At 31.9% G+C, this 22369-nt stretch overlaps 1 protein-coding gene across 1 annotated transcript; it reads right to left on the bottom strand.

Moving 5' to 3' along the window:
* Nucleotides 1-15109: 15109 nt before the first annotated feature.
* Nucleotides 15110-16787, bottom strand: LOC129872196 (glutathione S-transferase U20-like). Its single transcript, XM_055947087.1, has 2 exons — nucleotides 16464-16787; nucleotides 15110-15454 (listed from the first exon to the last, which is right to left on the bottom strand). Exons 1-2 carry the CDS (start codon nucleotides 16785-16787, stop codon nucleotides 15110-15112), a joined length of 669 nt encoding a protein of 222 aa, XP_055803062.1.
* Nucleotides 16788-22369: the final 5582 nt, after the last annotated feature.

Here is a 22369-nt window from a genome sequence, read left to right as displayed (position 1 = left end):
GTGGGATTTCACTGGATATGTTATTGTTGTTGTTGTTGATTTTACGATGAGATCAAAACAGAATGTTTAGAAGCTGTCAATGTTGGAAAATACTTACTCGAACTCTTAAATAAAACGAAAATAAATTTAGTGTAATTTTACAAATAAAATTTTCTAATATCACTATTATAAGGATATACAAATCATATTTTTGGAATGTGTTTCAATTTGCACAAATATGCATTTGATGCAAATTAATGAGTTTTAGAAAAATTCATTTAAAAATATATATATGTCAAACACTTGATATTATACATAATCAAATTAAAGAGAAAATACAAACAATTTAATTATAATTAAGTGATGAACAAAAAATAAATATATATATCTTTGGACTCACACAATTTCGATATCCAATTAAGTCGAGAATATCAACTATTTTTTATCACGTAAACTTCTTCCTTTTTCCCTTTACATAGTCGTTATTTTTCTTTCTCTTTTTGTTTTTTTAAAGATAAAATAATGGGATGAATCTAACTCTTTTTGTTTCGTAGGAAATATTCATCCTATTTATGTTTTCTGACAACAATATGAAAACACGCATCCCTTTAATGAATTTAGGCATTTAGAAGTAATTGGATTTTTGACGATATTTAAGCAAAGAACGTGTCCAGCAACATATCTACTCTAGTTTTATAAATGTAGTCTGAAAAAGCAAGATATACATTGATTTTATTTTTTTAATTTATTTGAGGGATAAAAAGGTTGTTTCGAAGAAAAGAATTAGAACTAGATTAGAATTTGTTACTGAATTGGTCACTCAACTATAAATATTTTATCTATAAAGTTAATCAACCTATTTAATTAAATTTTTTTCATTAAAATTTGTTTGACATAAATCTTTTATTTAAAACCAAATTGTAAAAAGTGAAAAAATACTCATTCCCCTTCTAAATTATTCTCCCTTGTCCAATTCCCAGCTGCTGTTGCTGCTTCTTCTTCTTCTTGTGGTGATACCCTAACCGTGCCCATGATTATAAGACTCTCAATTCCCTTGTAGTAGAGTTATATTTAAAAATTAACACCAAGTGATCTGTGAATATCTCATTAGCTATACTTCACTGCGCCAATAATAATTATTATTATTATAATTAATTGTGAGTGATATAAAGGGATCAAAGATGTAAGTTTTATTAACTAAAAATTAAATACGATTGGCTAAACATTACAAGAATCACAATCAGAACTCATGAATAATTTATATAAGGAGTGCAATTATCCCTCAATATAAAAAAAAATATGTACGTAAAAACTTCGAAAATAGAGAGTATATAATAATGATTCCAAACACCGCGTACTTGTTGTCAATATTTACGGCCATTATATATATTTATACTGCTCTTTTTTTTGTTTGTTTGTTTTTGGTAACTACTAACTCAATGATGTTATTCTTATACTTTATTTAGGTGAATTCATGTTTTTTTTTCCCAAAAATTATAGAATTTCATTGGATATGTTGTTGTTAATATTTTTTGTACATACCTTTTAAAAGTTGTATAATATTGAGTTATGTGTTGGGTTTAATTAAGGTGTGAATGGAAATTAAGAAGGAAAATTTACATAAATGTACTGTATTAAGAAAATATTTACCATTTATAGTAATAATATTTTTTTCACTGAACACTTATAATATAATTATAATATAATTTTAATATATATTAGCGAGAATAATTTATAAAAACTCATATAATACAAGTTTTATTCATGGATAATTTATTTATCACATACTTTAATATACTTATAATACATTGTGTCAATTTCTTACCAAACAAGTATAATATATTTTAAAACACTTATAATACATTTATATTGCATGCATAATTCACTTTTAATACATAGTAAATATATCATAATATTGCTATATATTGCTATAAATGGTAATAAATAAAAAGTATCGCTAAAATCAGTAATTATTTATTAAAAAGTATTTTTCCTAGTAATTTTTCCAATTAAGAATTGGAAAATGTGGGTAACAAGTGAGGAAAAAATGAAAAGTCATTTCTCCCTCATTGGGGAATCAATCTCATTAATTAATTTCTTTTTTTTATTAATATTAATTATTAATTCTCTGAAGTATTAATTAATTAATTCATTTAAATTAATTAATTAACATAATTAACTAATTAGCAAAACAAATTTAATTTTTCTGAATGGACATGTTCCTTCCAAAAAGATATTTCCCTTTATGGATTCGGAAAGGACCTGTTCCTTCCGAACAAATATTTCCCTTCCCAAAGGACACCATGCTTGTTCTGAACAGGTGAGTTCGTACCCCTTGTTGGCTATAAATAGAGAAGCTTCTTCTTAATTTTCGACATCGAAATTTCTCCCTCTTCTGTATATATTTTCTTACAAATAAAGTTGTGCTTTGTGTGATTTAGTTGCTGCTTTCTGAGTTTGCTGAAATTATCGAAGTTTGAGGTACCGCTATTTTTTTAATGTTCTATCTGTTTTATCCTGAGAGGAAATAATCCATAACCTCGGATACAGTGAGGGGATTAAATTTCTAAAAGACATACGATAAATTCTATGAACTCGAATACTATTTTTTTTCTTTTCATCTTTATTGTTTCTGATTACTAGCTTTAAATACAGAAAATAATATTATGTAGCTAAAAAAACGAGGATCAATCTTATAAAAATCCTAGATCCGCGATCTGACTTTATCCATGGAACCTCAAAATTAATCTTACTTCTAATCTCTTTAAGTAAACAATGGCACGGAACTAGATGAAACCCTTTGGAACTGTATTAAAAATTAATAACTTTGCGGGCTATATATATACACGCCTAAGTATAGAGTAGGCAACTAATTAACTAAATATAGGTCTATCATGATATCATCCATGTTGTTTAGTAGACTATAATTATTTGAATATTCCTAATGGAATTTGTGCAGCTAAGCTGTTGTGCATGCATGTGCAGACCAATATCATAAAAAGAACTATACTTTAATCTCGGTTATTTACGTAGAAATACAAAAGGAGAAAAAAAATAAAATAAAAAAAATCCTTGTTAATCAATTCCTTTAGATCAATAATTGTCCTTTTTCTTTGACAAATATACCAACTAAGAAGTTACTAAAACTAAACAAGGAAGTGTAAAGTTGAATATTTTAAACGCAAGAATTTGAAGTAATCTATAATTTACTAAGAAATAGGTGATTATTGCAATGTTCTTAAATAGTAGGGAGTAAAATGCATTTTATTACAAGATACGACAAGTGGTATTTTCTTGTGGACCCGAGGAAAAATTAGATGATATATAGTGGAGTACTAATTGATTAATTAAGTAATTACGTATATTATTTCTTAATTAATTATAGGACAAAATTGAATTAACCTATGGTAGTCCACTTGAGGACACAACGCACTGTTATTTTTGAAGAATGAGTGTTTAGAGGGGCCAATTAAGACATTAATGACATGATTTTCCCTTTTAAGGAATGTCATAATGTAACTAATATGGTAAACCACCACTCCCCTATCCTTTTTAATTATGTGATTAGGACTTGAAAAGTAAAGACAAAACTAACTTTCCAGTGGGAGAGTTAGAAAGTGACTTACACATTGGTCCAAATATATTTTGATCAATAAAAAGAGATGGGGCCAAAAGTAAGAAAGTGATGACACATAATTTATTAAAGTAGCCAACAAATAACATCAAGTGGGCTCAATCACACAGGATTAGAAACTAGAAAGAGAGATTTGAGTAATTTGGCCTCCTTTTTAGAGATGACAGAATATGGCCTACCTGTTGAATGAAATTATGTGTTTGGTTTGAAGGAATAGAGGAAAGTTAGATTTTTTGTTTTGCTTAATTGGACTTATTTCTCAGTGAAAGGTATTGGTAAGATTACGCTAAATTTATTATTGTTGTTGGACTTTATATTCTAAAAAATGGAAGCAAATAATTTATTATTTCCTTCTTGACCGTTAATCTACTTTATAGGAAAAAGAAGAATAACAAATTACTCTCAGTTTTTTTAAAAGAATAATGCATAAGTACTCTTTGAACTATGATCGAAATCTCAGCGACACATCTTAACTTAACTAGAGTTCTATTATCCTCTCCCCCAAACTTTTAGGGTGTATTTAAGTTAAGGTGTGTTGATAAGATTTCGATCATAGTTCAGAAAGGTACTTATGTATTATCCCATTTTAAAAAAATTGCAATTTACCTCAACCGTCAAATTTAATCTCTTTTTTATTCTTTTATTAGTAGTAGTGTTAATTATACATAATTTTATTCATGATTGAGAAATAGTATTTTGTTAACCATATGCAAGCTACCATGGTTAATAATTTGTTAGAAGTTAGTTGAAGTTTGTTAGATGTTAGTTGTAGGTTGATAGTGACTTGTAACTAACTACTCAAACTCTATAAATGCAACTCACTCACACCACATGAATGATGTGTGTGTGTATGCACAATGTGACTATTGATAGCAATGTGATCTTCTCTCCTTTTCTCTTCTTCTCTGCAACATCTCCTCTACTTCTTCTTCTGCTGCTGCATCTGCAGCTTCTCATCTTCGACTTCCATCTTTTCTTCTCGTCTAACTCATTTTAATTCATATAGTCGTCTAACAATACTCCATCACTGAAGTTATCATGGTATCAGAGCATTTGGTAAGATCCTAGAACTAGAACAAGCAGTTAAGTACTGAAAGAAAAAAAAACGAGAAGTGCAGGTGCTCATCTTTGAAAAGTGTTTGAGTCACAGTCAAGTTTCAGCATTCTCAGTTTCGAAGCAAGTTCAATGGTGAATCTAGGTGAAGCTGCAACTGGAACACTAGGTGATGAGAACTTCAACTCAAACACAGCAGCATCTGAGCTAGTAATACCAAATATTGACCACAATCATCCTCTCTTCTTGCATTAAAATGATACTCCAGGTAGCTCATTAATTTCTCTTCAACTAGTTGGTTCAGAGAACTACGCGATCTGGAGTAGATCAATGAGAATTGGATTAATAGGCAAGAGTAAACTTGGATTCATTGATGGTAGATATCCTAAGTCTAAGTTTGGACTTGAGTTTTCTGATGCTTGGGCGAAGTGTAATGCTGTAATCATCTCTTGGATTATGAATGTAGTTCGACTAGGATTGTTGGAGACTGTGGTGTATGGAGGAGATGCACACAAGGTTTGGTGTGATCTAAAGGAAAGGTTCGACAAGATAAATGGAGCTCATGTGTATCAACTCCATAAAGAAATTCATGGTCTAAGTCAGGAAACCATGTCAGTTTTAGATTATTATACAAAACTCAAAGGCTTGTGGAATAAATATGATTCAATTATGCCTTGTCCAGGTTGTTCATGTCCTGAGTCTAAGAAGTTTCAAGATCATTATGAGTATCAAAGGTTACTAGAGTTCCTAATGGGACTAAATGAAACCTACTCTGCAGTTAGAGGACAGATTTTGATGCAGTCTCCAACTCCAAATCTGAACAATGCCTTTTCCCTTGTCATGGATCATGAAAGTCAAAGGAACATAGCACACACTAACTATGAATCATGCCTTTCTAAACTAATAGAAAGTACTGCATTGTTTAGCCAAAAAGGGAGTGGTCATAGTGTTGGTAATGGAAATTCTGGTCACCAACCTGGTGGAGGTGGTGGTAATCCAATTAGAAGTCACTATGAAGCTCAGTTCAATCCTCAGAAACCACAAAAGTCTGTTATTACCTGTGAGGTGTGTAGCTATAGAGGTCACTCTAAGGAGCAATGCTTCAAGGTCAAAGGATATCGAGTTGGCTGGAGATCTAAGAAAAAAACTGATAGTTCTACACCTAGCTCTAGTTCTTTTGCTAACCAAGTTACAGTTGCTCAAAGTGCAGGCTTATCACACAATGAAGAACCTAGTGCAGCATACAAGTCACCTGCAATTTTCTTCACAAAAAAAAATATCAGCAAATAATGCAATTACTAACCAAAGGCAGTGACACTGGTGGAGAGCATTCAGCCAAAGCAGCCACAACATGTAGAGTTTTATCATCACTAGTGTCCAAATATGTGAATAAGGAGTGGATAGTTGACACATAAGCCACTAACCATATGACATCTCAGCTGTCATCACTAGATAAATGTACCTCAGTGTCTAAGCCTGAAAGAAGGCATGTACTACTACCAACAGGAAATGTTGCCTTAGTGTCTCATGTTGGCAGCACAAAAGTCTTTGAAGATCAAGTTATTGATAATGTTCTCTTTGTTCCTGATTTCAAATGCAACCTCTTATCTGTGTCTCAGCTAACTAAGGAGCTTCAATGCATGGCAGCCTTCTTTCCTGATTTTTGTGTCTTTCAGGATCTCTACAGTGGACAGGTCAAGGGGATTGGTAGAGAAGATGAAGGACTCTACATCCTCAAGGAAGGCTTCCACCATATTGATCCTACTCAGAGGAGATGTAGTACTTCTACTGTTCAAGCTTTTTCTACTAGTGCTGTATATGGTAGTAGTTCTGATTCAAGTACACTGTGGCATAGCAGGTTAGGACATGCTCCTATTGATGTAATAAGAAGGTCCTCTAGTCTTGCAGAAGTAGATATCTCTGACAGCTCACCTTGTACAGTGTGTCCATTAGCAAAACAAATAAAAGTTCTTTTTCCTGTAAGCAATCACACTTCAAAGGCACTCTTTGACTTGGTGCATTGTGATGTCTGGGGACCATATAGAGTACCTACTCATAATAGAATGAAATACTTTATTACTGTAGTAGATTACTACTCCAGATTCACTTGGCTTTCTCTTCTCACAGCTAAATCTGATACTATAGTTGTGATGAGACATTTTTTTGCTCAAATCCATAATCTGTTTTCAACTTGTGTCAAAGTGCTTAGAACTGATAATGGGACTGAATTCATGAGCACATCCTTTCATTCCATGCTGTCAACTCTGGGAATATGTCATCAAACCACATGTGTATACACTCATCAGCAAAATGGTATGATAGAAAGGAAGCACAGAACTATCTTAAACATGGCAAGAGCCTTGAGGTTCCAAGCATCAGTACCCTTGCAGTTTTGGGGAGAATGTGTTACCATAGCTGTCTATATCTTTAATAGACTTCCATCTAAACTGTTGTCTTATAAGTCTCCCTTTGAGATATTGTATCAACATCCTCCATCCCTCTCTCATATCAAAATTTTTGGTTGCCTATGTTATGCTACTTGTCTAGCCATCACTGATAAGTTCTCTCCTAGAGCCATACCTGCTGTGCTTATGGGATACTCTTTGTCTCAAAAGGGGTACCTCCTATATGATCTGCATACTAAGTCCTTGTTTGTGAACAGGCATGTTGTGTTTAAAGAAGACATGTTCCCTTTTAGAGACTTTCAAACCTCATCCAATCCCATCTTTCCTGTCTTAACTCTAGTACAACCGGATAATGATCATCCCCCTACTAGCCTGTCACCTGATGTTCCTCCTCAAGACTCTCAGCTACCACTTACTCCTGAAGACCATTCTCCACTTCCATCTCCTACAGCAATTCCTACCAGAAAGTTCTTCAGATCAACCAAACCTCCTATCTGGCTTTAGAATTTTGTTACTTAATCCAAAAGTCACTCTTGTCTGTTTCCAGTTTCTGACTTTGTTAGCTACAAATACTTGTCTCCTTCTTACAGCTCATATATCAAGACATTCTTAGCTATCTCAGAGCCCTCTTCTTATCATGAAGCTGCTCTTGACCCTTAGTGGATCCATGCAATGCAGCAGGAAATATATGCCTTGATGGACAACAAAACTTGGAGTCTGGTAGATCTTCCTCCTGGTAAGAAGCCTATTGGCTGCAGATGGATCTACAAAGTAAAATACAAATCTACAGGTGAAGTGGAGAGGTATAAGGTCAGGCTAGTTGCTAAGGGTTATAGCCAACAAGAGGGGCTCGATTTCTTGGTGATAGTGGCGTATGATAGATATTAACCTGTTAAAAACGACAAAAGGTATAATGACAAATACAAAAAAGAGTAAATTAAAAAGGGAGCAAGTGTTGCCAATGGTGAGAATGGGGTATAATTCTAATTTTATTCGAACCTGTTAAAAGTGACAAAAGGTAGATTTTTTGGGATCATAAGGTAAGTAGTAAGGTATAACTTTCAGCAGATCAAATGTTATAATGCAGAGTATTAGAATATGAATAGGGCGTAGAAGGTGAGTGGGCAGAGTAAAAATGTACGTAAATTTAAGTATTAAGTAAATGAGAAAAACTTACAAGGCGTCAGCAGTGGCGAGCAATTTCAACAAAGCAGAACCAGTTTGTTAAGTGTGTTTTGCGGATTTAGGGAAGCTGTTGGTTGTGGATAATCTGTGCTTAAAGGGAAAAAGTTAACTCAGCGAAGAATATGACTTTGCACGTAAAGGGAAAAACAATAATATAGTGAAGAAAAATATTGTACGAACCAAGGAAGTACTTCGAATAAGCCAATGTAACAGTGCATACATGTTGCTTATGCAATTGTTGGGAGTTTGATGGGAAGAGACGATCTGCAATTGGTTGTTTTAAAGGGAGGATAACGAAGGTTTGTGTCTGTTTGGATGTAGTTGGACGGTGGGGACGCATGTGAAGGAGGAAGTGACCATTCGTGCTAAGGATCTGCTAGCGTGGAATGTTGTAGGGTAGGGAAAGTGTCACCGCATTATATTAGTGTAAAGGATAAAATAGTAATTTAACATTTAAAATTAGGGAGTTCATGCTTTTAAACTAATATAGATTATTAACATATTTCTCAAATTTAGGATAATCTCTAGGAAGTCAGACGATGATTTTGACAAAGATAATATTTGATGTCTTGATCTTTTTATGAATATTCCATGAGTTTATAGAATTTTTGAGATACTAGATTAAATTCCATATAAATGCTAGCTCTTGAGATTATTATTATTTTTGCTTATTTACTTAACTCTAAAAAAAACAAGAAACTCGCTTGTTTTTCAATTAAATATTTTCCTCATACCAAACACACCCCTAATGTTCCTTTTTATTAGAATATCTCCTTTTTTATATTTTATTTTTGGGTTCATGTTTGGTACCTTTGTTGATTTGTGCTACTTTCTGAATAGTGGTTGACTTGATTCGCACAATGAGCTAGAGAAGATGTTTTATTTTATTTTTGATAATCATGGTTCAGTTAACTTACTCACATGTATTCGATAACTCTGTCCATTAAGATTAAGACAAATGAGAAAAAATCGCTTAATATTTTTGTTTTTATTAAAATTTAAATTCATAATTTTCAATTGACCATTAGGCTATAACAATAGGTAGAGGATGTTATATATTTATCAAGTAAATTTTGGACAACTAATTAAGGCAAGCTAATTATGGAATATTTAAATGGTTTTTTAACAATTCGACATTTATTTGTTTCATCTTCTAAGTACTTCTTACATTGATTTAAAATCTCACAAAATAAAAGATAAATTTCTTAGAAGCAAGAAAAAGAAAAGGAAAATTAAAATAAAAGGAGCGGAGAAGCGAATTCAATATTTGAAATTAATAGGTTCAGAAAATTATTAACCATCTAAGTTATTGTGTTCGAATATACGATCTCGACAAAAATCGGCTATTGAATTTAGCTGAGTCCATACCTTACCTTGTACATCCGTCCTATGTCATCTCATCTACAAATTTATTAATTTGTTAGAGCGAGGATATTTACTTTTCATTACTACTTAATTGTATTATAATAACACGCTCACTAAGATACGGCCTTTGAACTAAATATATATAAAAAAATAGTTTTTGATAAGGACAACATAAAAATCAAACTCAAGACTTGTGTCTATATATTTTGATAGTTGAATTTCGTGACCACACACATTTCTTATTAGTTAACTATATATATTATGATTCAGTGGGGTGGGGCTAGTAGAGATTAGAGAACTACAATTCATGAAGGACGAGGTGGAGGAGAATTGGAAGATATATATGGAAGAAAATAGTTTCATGAAAACAATTGTAACAAAACAAAGTATAGTTTGGTATGGTGTATCTGACAATAGCCATGCTATGAGTTGGTCCACATATTTATCAATCAAAATGTGTGTTGGGACACACAGTCACCAAGCTGTTTCGTAGACATCCTGTTGATGAGTCCCACTCCAGATGTTTAAGGGATATGTGTTTTTTTAACGTGGTTTGGATAAAAAAAGAAGAAGTTAATCATGAGCTAGCTTTGCAGTTTTTTTTTTTTTTTTTTTTTTTACCCCCCATTTTGGAGGATTTATAGTGTTTCCACACTTCCCCTCTAGTGTGACTCGAACGCAGGACCTATCAGTCGTGGGTGGAGGTGCTTAACCAACTGAGCAATCCTATTTTGCAGGTTTAGACTTAAGATCTATTTCATTACATGATATTAGAATATGACCCATCACAATTATTATTTGCACATGATGGGCCTCTAGATTAAATTATCCACACATCAGATATCTAGTCATTGGCGTTGCCCATGCACCAGATATCCAGCCTTGGACGTGAGGTAGGATATTTGAAGAGTCTCACATTGAATGTTCAAGGGATGAGTGATCTTCCTTAATGTGATTTGGACAATCCTCAGGCTAGCTCACCATACTAAAAATGATCTATAGAGGTAATTAATTATGACAATAGCTTAATTGCCGTGAAGTATACATTTTTAGCAGTAATTAGCACTTTTTATAGTCCCTAAAGCCTATAGCGACATTGGATCCAATGACAATTAATTAATATTGGTAAAGACTTTTAACACTCTTTGTTAATATGTATATTTATTATAGCTAAAAGTTATTTTTGTTGTAGTAGCTTTACATACGAGTATCAAAACACAACTCATCTGAATTATTGTTTATCGATGATGGGCTCCTAGGTTAAATTGTCCATGCATCATATGTTCAATCCTGGACGTGAGGTGGGATGTTGAAGAGTTCCACATTTAATGTTTAAGGTATGCGTGGTCTCAATATGACTTGAACAATCTTTCTTTCATAACCTAATTTCTAGTGTTAGAGTTAAACCTAAACCATTTTCTTTACACATATCACCATGAAACAGACCAAACTGAAACAATGGTAAACCTTATGCCCCTGTGTCCATGGATAAGATGTGTTTTTTTTCTTCTTTTTTCTAATGCACCGACTTGAATCAGAAAGAATAAAGTATTTTGTTGTTGGCATTACAAATTGACGAGGAAAAAAAAAGAAGAAATAATAGAAACACAAATATATGGGAGTTGCAACATTGAAATTTAATTAATTGAGAATTAACTACTGTGCTGCATCTTTTCATTTTAATGGATTTTATTGCAATCGTACCAATGAGTACACGATTTTGACATTATCCTAACAATGGACAACGACATATATATAATAGGAAAAAAGGCAATTTGATTTTCCTTTTCTCTTTTTCTGGTTGAATAACAGTTTGACATTTTTATTTTTAGCGATTACATATCTCCCTTTTGTTTGAAACATAGGGACAAGGTCTAATACGTACATTTTACTATCTCAAACCTCACTTGTAAGATTACACTGAATATATTGTTATTGTTGCATTATAAACCCTAAGGAATCAATCTATCTTGATCAATAGATATTCTAATTCTTTTAATTTTAGGTACATCAATGTGGAAAATGTTGAATAAGTCAATATAATTAGATAGGATAAGCTAGCTAGATAAGTTCATGCAGAGGTCTAATTAGAAAAGGCAAGAAATGACACAAGAGCATGTCATGTGGATGGCTATGCATTTAGAGAACAAAGGTCAAGAGTTATATCTCAAAACTACCTAACATGTTGACCACTTGGGACAAATCCACATGAGGTTTTTGTCAAGATCCATAGACTTACCTAATTAAAATTGATTGATTTTATGGGCATTTATCAATAGGGTCTGCTACAAGGGCTTCATGTCCACATGCTCTTATAATTTGGACACCAACACATTGGTTTTCACCTAACTGACAATGGCTAGGAGACATGCTTGAGAATTGCCCCAAAACAATAGCACTAATGAAATTAATATTCATCTCACCAAAATCTATACATTCATGCATGTTTTTTGTCAAATAATATAAAATCCTTTTGACTCGATTTGATCGCATAATTCCCAAGAATTTGATTATTTGAGTGCATATTAATGCAATAGATCCTTCCCTCCACATCCTCACTCAAATCAACAACTTAAGAATTAATATACAATGTTTCTTTCCAAATTCTCATAGAACCAAAATATATTCCTTTGTTTTAAGCGAAAAGACATGACTAATTTACCATTAAATGTTGTGGTAGAGTAGTAATCACTTCTCAATCTTTAATCAGAAATCTTAAATTTGAGCTTTGAGTATGGAGTCGTTTTTGATAGGGAGCTCTTTATAACACTAGATGGGAATTAAACCCAAAAAGAAAGCCATGACTAATATATGTTTACGGAGAAAACGTGTTACTGATTATGGTGGAAATGATATCTTAAAAAATAAAATAAAAAATCTTTTCAGATCTCTTGTAAAAATAACCTAAAACTAAATATAACTTTTTAAGTGAAAATAACATTTATATTCCAAAAAGAGAAAGTATTTACCTTTAAATATCCCATTACTTTCATACCCCTTTTTATTTTAAAGTGACATAAATTTATTTTAAAATTCGCACGCTAACGTCATGCGCGCCCATCCTATATGATGCCGATAAGATAGCAATATACTAACGGAGTATCACAGAGGACTAAGCTCAATCCTATATGATACCAATATGGTATCAATATACCGACGAAATATCACAAAGAATATATTTTCTACTAATTTAAAGTTTAATAAATAAGATTGTGATTTTAATAATTTTCTCTTAATTATTTTATTTTTATTTCTTAAAAAAAGAGTTCAATCCTATATGATATCGATAGAGTATCAATATATCGATAAAGTATCACAAAGAATTAAACTCAATTTTATATGATACCGATATGGTATCAATATACCGATATAGTATCACAGATGATTATTTCATAGCGGTGATGATGACGCTAGCATGACATCATTCGCAAAATTAAAAAAAAAGTGAGGTAAAAAAAGTAAATAATTTTGATTGAATCTAATCTAAATAAATTATTTCATAATTAAGTCTATTTTGTGTAAAATTTCCCCCCGATTTTGCGAAGGTAATTTAATTCATTCTAGCTAGTTACAGGGTAGCTACAAGCCTACAAGTCTAACATGACATATTTTTATGGGTGCAATTCACCCTATTGTTTGGTAAAGTAGACCTAGCTACTTTTTACAACTCTGTAGAGTATTGATATGCTAGTACCATTTTCTTGCTTTTAGTTGAGTGGACTTACGCAGAATTTTCAACCACTCTATGGATGCCTAAAGACTTTATATTCCTCGTTATAAAGGTAGATCACGTATATTCGTATATTATAAAAATGTTTTACGTATATTTATATTGTTATAAAAATAATTTATATATATCTTTTTATCTAATAAAAGTGAAAAAAATAATTTTAAATATTAATTTTTAATTTTTTAAAAAGTCATGTAGAAATTTGCAATGATCCTTTTCATACCTGATTTATTTTGACTTTTTTCATTATCATTATTTGAGTTTCTTATTCTTGTTTTATTTTATTTCTTTCATTCTTTAATGTAAAAAATATGAAAAATAAAAAAAAGTGTGAATGTAAAAGGAGAAAAAAAATTAAACTATTTTTTTCCTAATACATTGTAATTTTTTTTTTGTATTGTAAAAAAACATTGGGATACCGACACCTCAGAATTTGATAATCTCACCTCCATTAACAACTACTTATGAATCATTTTTCGGTTTACACCCATTATCTCAAGTTTTGGATCGAACTAATCCATCGATCCTAATAGTTCATGGCAGAAAATGAAGTTATTTGGGCCCTGGAGGACTGATAGGGCGCAACATATATGCTAAAATTTTACAATAAAGTTAATGAAAATATAAAATTAACTATCAAAATAATAAATCTAAATTAGTCGTCGAATCAAAAAAGCCAAAAAAATATGTGCGAGGAGGATCAAATATAATACCCCTACATGAATATTTTTTTAATAAAGAATAATTTCAAATTGATTTTTTCACCTCCGTTAGAGGAAAAAGGTATATGTGAGTCAGTTGTAAAACGGTAAAGGTATACATGAATCATTTTTATAAAGAAGGGTGTTTCAGCTCTAAATAACAAAATTAAAGAGTATATCAAACTCTTTCCCTAATTAAATAGATTAATAAAGTTTACTCTGTCTTCTTTTCTTTTCTTCTTTCTAGCCCAAAATAATGGTCTTGTTTTAGGGGATTTTTGTAAATTAGAAAAGGATAGAAATATGATGTAATTTATTTCTTACACGGATTCCTAAATAATTTACTAAGTTTACTCTGTCTCTACTCAGTTTTTCGTTTCTTTTCTTCTTTTTAGCCCAAAATAATGGCCTTTTTTTCCCTTCTTATTCTATAAATATCTTTTAAATAATATAATTAAGTATTTTCTAAAACGAATCCAAAGTACACTCAGACAAACAAGATCTTTGTTACATGTTCATATGTAGGATGTATTTATATGAATTATAAAATATGTTACTTTTATGAAGCATTATTAATTAATTAATTAATTGAAATAATTGATTTAATGATCACTTGGCAATTATTTGACATCAATAATTGCGTATGCCCACGGTACAATCTGTATAATTAACAAAATGTTTTGGCGTATAATCCATTATTATATAACAAACAAAAGATGGCTAAAAGCACATGATCAAAAACAATGAACTGACAGAAAAAGAACACTAAAATCAGTCCAGTAAGGCCCAAATCATCAGGGAGTGGCCCAGTTTAGATCTTATTGTAACATATAATTAACTGATCTGTTATTCATGCATGCTACATTTCAATTTATTTATATGGAATAAAATAAAAACCAAACAGGATTGATCCAGCACGTATCAACAGGATTGATCCAGCACGAATCAATTCTAAGTACTAGAATTTGCAGGTTCAGAATTATTATAATCTTATTATACGTATATATTTATTTTTTTATTTATTTTTTTAGTTCAGTTGAATCGACAGAATCCTTCCTATTCAATGCCATGCATCTTCCTAAGCATGACAACACATTGGTAGATTTTTTCAGGATCTGGAAGGACATTAGAAACACTCTCCCTCTTAAGGCATCTCTTCATCCAGCAGCCAAATTTAGGACACTCTTGTTCAACCTTAAAATCCCCGAAAACCTCGTAAGCATGGAACCAAGATGTCATGGCAATGGCTATGACATCAACATACCCAAAGTTGTCTCCTCCAAGGTAATCCTTGTCACCCATGGCTCCTTCAAGTTTCTTCAAGATTTCTATGAAATCCTTCTTTGCAATTTGTAGTTCTTCACCTTTGCTCTTCCATATGCCCATACCTGCTTCAAATATCTGTACCTCAAACATATCGAACAAAAGTTAAAACAAATTAAACTAGCACATAATACGGAATTATGGTGTATTATGTGGAAAAAAAAGAAAAAAATCTTTCGTCCCATTTTATGTGACCTTATTTGACTGGATACGATCAGAAAATATACTTTAAAAAGTTTACACTATTAGAACTTTAATTTTCTTATAACTTATGGATCTTTTAAACTATGATATATAAAAATCTTAAACCATATCTAAAAAATTTTAGGTGTTATACGATAATCTAATATTTTGTCAGTTTCCAAGGCTATATTTACAAGACTTTTAAAAAAGATATAATATATATATATATATATATATATATATATATATATATATATATATATATTTAAAAATCTATATGTTGGCCTAAAAGGACACTTGTGAAAATCCATCATTATTCACAAAAAATGAACAACGAGCCTATTTGGATATGCTTATTTAAAGTGCTTTTAAGCAAAAAAAGCTTATAATTAAGTATTTTTAGAGTGTTTGAATAAATTAAAAAAAATACATATAAGCACTTGGTTTTAAGTTAAATGGTAAAAATAAGTCAAAAGTCATAAAACCAATCCAAACAGGCTCTAAGTAACCTGAAAAATAATACTACATGTCACCTACTATAATACGACTAAAACATATTGATCGTTGTGTAAAACTTATTTGTATTGTCATTGTATATAATTTAAATCCATATATAATAGATAAGAGTTTAAATTATGAGTAACTATTATCAGTGTAAACACATTCACACGTATTATGATTTATAGCATGTAACGCTACCCTTATTTCATCGTATGATTATAGATCTCACTTTTTTTTTATAATGACTTGCTCGTAGTCGTAGATAGCTTTTGAATGTCTTATGCTATAACGTTTATATAACCTAATCTATATTTTAAAAAATGGTTTAAATAGTCGATTCTTGTTTGCGGGTATAAGTTATCCAAGTAAAATAAAGATTATAATTAGATGAAGAAAACTAGACCTTTTTGTCGACGAAATCGGCCCAGAAACGTGCACGGGAGCGTCCATAAGCACAAGAAGGCAGCAAAGGGTTAGGGGAAGGATACTTGTCATCAATATAATACACAATGTTATTGGACTCTACAATTGGCTTCCCATTATCCAACAAAACTGGAACTTTCTCATAAATTGGATTGGATTTTAGAAGCACATCACTTTTGCCACCAAATAAGTCTTCTTCTTGACATTCATAGGCCACGCCCTTTTCAGCTAGAGCAATTTTAACCCTCATGCAAAATGGGCTTGCCCAGAAATCCAATAAACGCAATTCATTATCTTTTGACATCTTTAGTCTACTAATAATAATGCACACTAGTTCTTTTCAAATTTCTTTTCCGTTTAATTTGCTGATTGGTACATGCTGAGCTTTATATAAATACAAGAATCTGAAGTTCCAAAGAAAATTTTTGATTGGGCTGAACTTCCAAAGGTGGCGTTGAAAATATCGTCATTTGGTCTGTTTGGTTATGTGAGCTGTAATGTATATTATGCTAGTTTGGCTATAAATTATTTTTTGTTACATTGTAATGCGTGGCTGTACATGTCAAATCCACTAATTTTCCACTTTTTTCCTCTCGTTTTTTCTTTTTACTTTTTCTCCATCAAAATTTGCCCCCGTCCCCCCCCCCCCCTTCGCGCACCTTGTTAACTTTCTTCATTCGCAGTGACTATTTATAGTCACTGCATTTATGCAATTATGGACATACTGAAATAATTCTCTCCTTTCTCTATTTTTCTTAATTTGCTAAATTGGTTTATTTTATAACACGTTATCAGCACAAACCTCCATCAATTTGAGCTATTTTAAAAAGGTAACAAAAGAGTAAAAAAATTATTTTCTTAAAATATCAAATATCTCTAAACTTAAATTAGTTGCTCTTGATATATCTGAAAAAGACTACTCATCATGGGCACTAGATGGCAAAATACACCTAGAATCGATGAGTCTGAAAAACACCATCAAAGATGATACTATGGCGTCTAGTCAAGACCGTGTCAAAGCCATGATATGCCTCCGCCACCATCTTGACTAGGGGTTAAAATTACAGCACCTCACATTAAAAGACCCTCTTAAACTATGGAAGAATCTAAAAGAAAAATATGACCACTTGAAGTTGGTCATCCTTCCACAGACACGTCATGATTGGCTCATTTCAGATTAATGGATTTTAAAAATATAACTGAATATAATTCTGCCTAATTTAGAATTATAACACAATTAAATTTATGCGGAGAAGAAATCACTGAGCAAGACAAACTTAAAAAAATATACTCCACATTTTTACTCGCGAATATGCTACTGCAGCAGCAATATCGTGAAAAGGGTTTTAAAAAATATTTTGAATTACTTTCTCACCTTCTTATTGTTGAATGCCATAACGAACTGTTTATGAAAAATCATGATAGTCAGCTCGTTGGTTCTTTGTCACTCCCTGAAGTGAATCAGGCAAACTATAACCAACAAGAAAGAGGTCATGGCCCCAGTCCTGATCGTGGTCATGGTCGAAGAAAAAATTATAATTATGATGCTCGATTGACACCGAGAAATGAACAGCAGTATAAAAAAAAGTGAAAAACAAGAACGAATCAGGCAAACTATAACCAACGAGAAATAGGTCATGGCCCTAGTCGTGGTTGTGGTCATGGTCATGATCGAAGAAGAAATTATAATCATGATGCTCGATTGACACCGAAAAATGATCAGCAATATAAAAAAGAGTGAAAAACAAGAACCTATGCCAAAGAAAAATTCAGAAAGTATATGTCATAAATGTAGAGGTATGAGGCACTGGCCACAAACCTGCCGGTCATCAAAACACCGGTTTAGCTATATCAGGCATCCTTGAAGAGGGCAGAAAATAATTCAGAGATAAATTTTATCTCTAAAGATAATATTGAGCATATGCATTTGGATGTAGCTGATTTCTTTAATTTTTCAGAAGAAAATATGAATATTGATAAGCCTAATAATATTTAAATAATTTTCTTTTCATTTATTTGTACTAAATAATATATTTATATTTTTCTAATTCATTGAAATAAATAAAATTTGTATAATGAGTCATGTTTTCATTATAATATTTACTTTATTTCTTTTTGAAGAAAAATATGAATATGCCTCAAATTTTGTTTGGATCAATGATCAATCACAAAGATATTTGTGTAATTGATAGTGAAACGACTCATGCCATTTTTAAAGAAGAGAAATATTTTTCCTACTTAATTAGAATAAAAGCAAATGTTACTACAATTTCTGGTAATTTAAAAATGATTGAAGGCTTCGAAAGAGCTACTATATTTCTGCCTAAGGAGACAAGAATTGTTATAAAAGATGTATTGTTCTCTTCTAAATCTCCAAGAAACTTATTAAGTTTTAAAGATATCTGCAGAAATGGTTATCATGTTGAGACAATAAATGAAATGAATATTGAATACCTTGGTATAACCAAAAGTGTCTCACGCCAGAAATATATTTTGAAAAAAATTATCAACTTTGTCGTCTGAACTATATTATACAAAAATTAGTGCAATTGAAGCACATTTGATCATAAACCAGAAGTTTACTGATCTAAATACATTTGTGATATGGCGTGATCAAATAGGTCATTCTGGATCAATAATGATGAGACAAATTTTTGAAAGTTCAACTGAACATCCGTTAAAGAACCTGAAGATTCTTACGAATGATGAATTTTCATGTGCTGCTTGTTATCAAGACAAATAAATTTCCAGACCACCAACCCTAAAGGTTGGCATCCAATCTCCTGGCCTTTTAGATTGTATACATGAGGATATATGTGGACCTATTCATCCATCTAGTGGATTATTTAGATATTTTATGGTTCTAATAGACGCATTATCTAGATGATCTCATGTGTGCTTATTATCATCTCGCAATTTTCAGATTATCCAATTAAGGCTTTTCGCCCTGATAATGCTGGAGAATTTACATCTCAAGCTTTTGATGATTATTACTTATCAATTGGGATAAAAATTAAATATCATATTGCTCATGTTCATATTCAAAATGGCCTTGTAGGGTCATTTATTAAGCACCTACAATTGATAGCAAGACCTTTACTTATGAAAATAAAATTATCGATTACTATTTGGGGTCATGCTATCTTATATGCGGCAGCACATGTATGCCTAAGACCGTGAAATTATAATAAATACTCTCCGTCACAAATATTATTTGGTCATGAGCAAAATATAGCCCATCTATGAATTTTTTATTGTGCGGTATACGTGTCTGTAGCACCACCACAACGTACAAAGATGGGCCCTCAACGAAGATTGGGCATATATGTTGGATTTGACTCACCCTCCAATATTCGCTACCATGAACCATTAACAGGCGACTTATTTACTACTCGATTTGCAGATTTTTGGTTTGATAAGTTAACTTTCCCGCAATTAGGGGGAGAGAGAAAGAAATACGAAAGAGAAATTGCGTGGACAATTTTATCACTATTTCCTTTTTATCCACTTACCTGCACATGTGAGCAGGAGGTCCAGAAGATTATCCACTTACATAAAATAGAAAATCAAATGCTAGATGCATTTACTGATTTGAAACAGATAGCTAAGTCACATATTTCTACAGTGAATGTGCCTATCCAGATTGATGTCCCAAAAGAACCATTTACTAGTATCATAACTTCTGAATCCAAAACACGCCTGAAGCGTGGTAGACCATTGGGTTCAAAGGATAAATATCTTAGAAAAAGAAGCGTGAAGAATAATAAAGATAATACTATAAAAGAACCTCTTAAAGAAGGTCAAGATTTGAGTAATCCTGAGAAATCAGTGAATTCGAGACTCAAGTGAATGAAGAACTTTCAATAAGTTCTACTAGTGATGAGATAAATTTAGATCGATCAAAAATCTCAATTGATAATATTTTTGCACATAATGTTGCACTTAACCTCATGCAACATAGTGAAAGTTTTGAGCCTAAATTCGTCAAAAAATGTCGACGTAGATGTGATTGGCTAGAATGACAAAAGACAATTCAATCAGAATTAGACTCACTTGCTAAACATGAGGTTTTTGGACCTGTAGTCCAAATACTTGAAGGTGTAAAACTAGTTGGATATAAATGGGCTTTTGTGCGAAAATGAAATGAGAGAAATGAAATTGTAAGATACAAGCCACGTCTTGTTGCACAATGATTCTCTAAAATACCCGGGGTCAACTATGAAGAAACATATTCACCTGTTATGGATTGAATAACTTTTCAATATCTCATCTATTTAGCGATACATAAAAATCTTGAAATACATCTAATGGATGTAGTTACAGTTTACCTTTATGATTCACTTGATAATGAAATTTACATGAAAATCCCAGAAGGATAAAATTGTCTGAAGCAAGTACTAAGTCTCGAGAGATGTACTCAATCAAATTGCAAAGATCATTATATGGTCTGAAACAATCAAGGCGTATGTGGTACAATCGCCTTAGTGAGTACTTGATAAATGAAGATTATACAAATGATGTCATTTGTTCATGTATTTTTATTAAGAAAACGGAATCAAAGTTTGTTATACTCGCTGTTTATGTTGATGACATAAATCTTATTGGAACCCCTGGAGAGGTCCAAAAGGCGATTGAATATCTAAAGAAAAAATTTGATATGAAAGATCTTGGAAAGGCAAAACTTTGTCTGGGTTTGCAAATTGAACATTTAGCAGACGGGGTCTTTGTCCACCAATCTGCCTACACTAAAAAAATATTAAAATGATTTTACATGGACAACACATATCCATTAAGTACTCCAATGGTTGTTCGATCATTTGAAGTAGAAAAAGATCCATTTCGACCTCCGGAAGAGAATGAAGAACTTCTTGGTCCTGAAGTACCATATCTCAGTGCTATTGGTGCACTTATGTATCTTGCTAACGCAACTAGGCCTGATATAACATTTTCTGTTAATTTGTTGGCAAGGTATAGTCCATCTCTAACGCGAAGACATTGGAACGGTATCAAGCATATTTTGCGATACCTAAAGGGTACCATTGATATGAGTTTGTTTTATACTAACAAAGATTGTGCAAACCCACATAAAGCTCGATCTCAAACAGGCTATCTATTTACATATAGAGGAATTGTTATATCATGGCGATCTACAAAACAGTCTATTGTTGCTACTTCTTCAAATCATGGTGAAATAATAACAATTCATGAAGCAAATAGAGAATGTGTGTGGTTGAGATCGATGATACAGTTCATCAAACAAAGATACGGCCTGGAAAATGATGTCAAAGTACCCACAGTTATATTCGAAGATAATGCTGCATCGTAGCTCAATTGAAATGTTACTTCATAAAAGCAGACAAAACGAAACATATTTCACCAAAATTATTCTTCATACATGATCTCTAGAAGAATGGTGATATTGATGTACAACAAGTTCGTTCGAGTGATAATCTTGCAGATTTATTCACAAAGGCACTACCAACATCAACTTTTGAGAAACTAAAATATATGATTGAAATGCATCGTCTCCAAAATATCAAATGAAGTTTTAATCAGGGGAAGTAAAATATGCATTGTAATCTTTTTTCCTTAACAAAGGTTTGTTCCACTGGATTTTTCTGGTAAGGTTTATAATGAGGCAGCATTCAAGGTGGATTACCAGATGTGTGTACTCTTTTTCCTTCATTAGATTTTTTTTCCACTGAATTTTTCTTAGTAAAGTTTTAACGGGGCAGAATATCTATGGGTGTTTAGGATAACTATGTATATTGTTCTTTGTAAAGGTTTTAATGAGACACATTACACGTTAACATTCAAAGGGGAGTGTTATAACGTAATATGTGATTGTCCATATCAAAGCCACTAATTTTCCACTCTTTCCTCCCA

This window comes from Solanum dulcamara, chromosome 11, assembly GCF_947179165.1.
Source record: "Solanum dulcamara chromosome 11, daSolDulc1.2, whole genome shotgun sequence".
In the NCBI taxonomy this organism is placed as follows: domain Eukaryota; kingdom Viridiplantae; phylum Streptophyta; class Magnoliopsida; order Solanales; family Solanaceae; genus Solanum; species Solanum dulcamara.
This window is presented reverse-complemented; position numbering and strand designations above follow the sequence as displayed.

What these genes read in the sequence shown, in the direction of transcription:
- LOC129872196 (XM_055947087.1), bottom strand. Translation starts at nt 16,787, where the DNA reads ATGTCAAAAGATAATGAATTGCGTTTATTGGATTTCTGGGCAAGCCCA. An exon ending in CCGATTTCGTCGACAAAAAG is followed by an intron (nt 15,455 to 16,463) that starts GTCTAGTTTTCT and finishes TTTGAGGTACAG; the next exon opens with ATATTTGAAGCAGGTATGGG.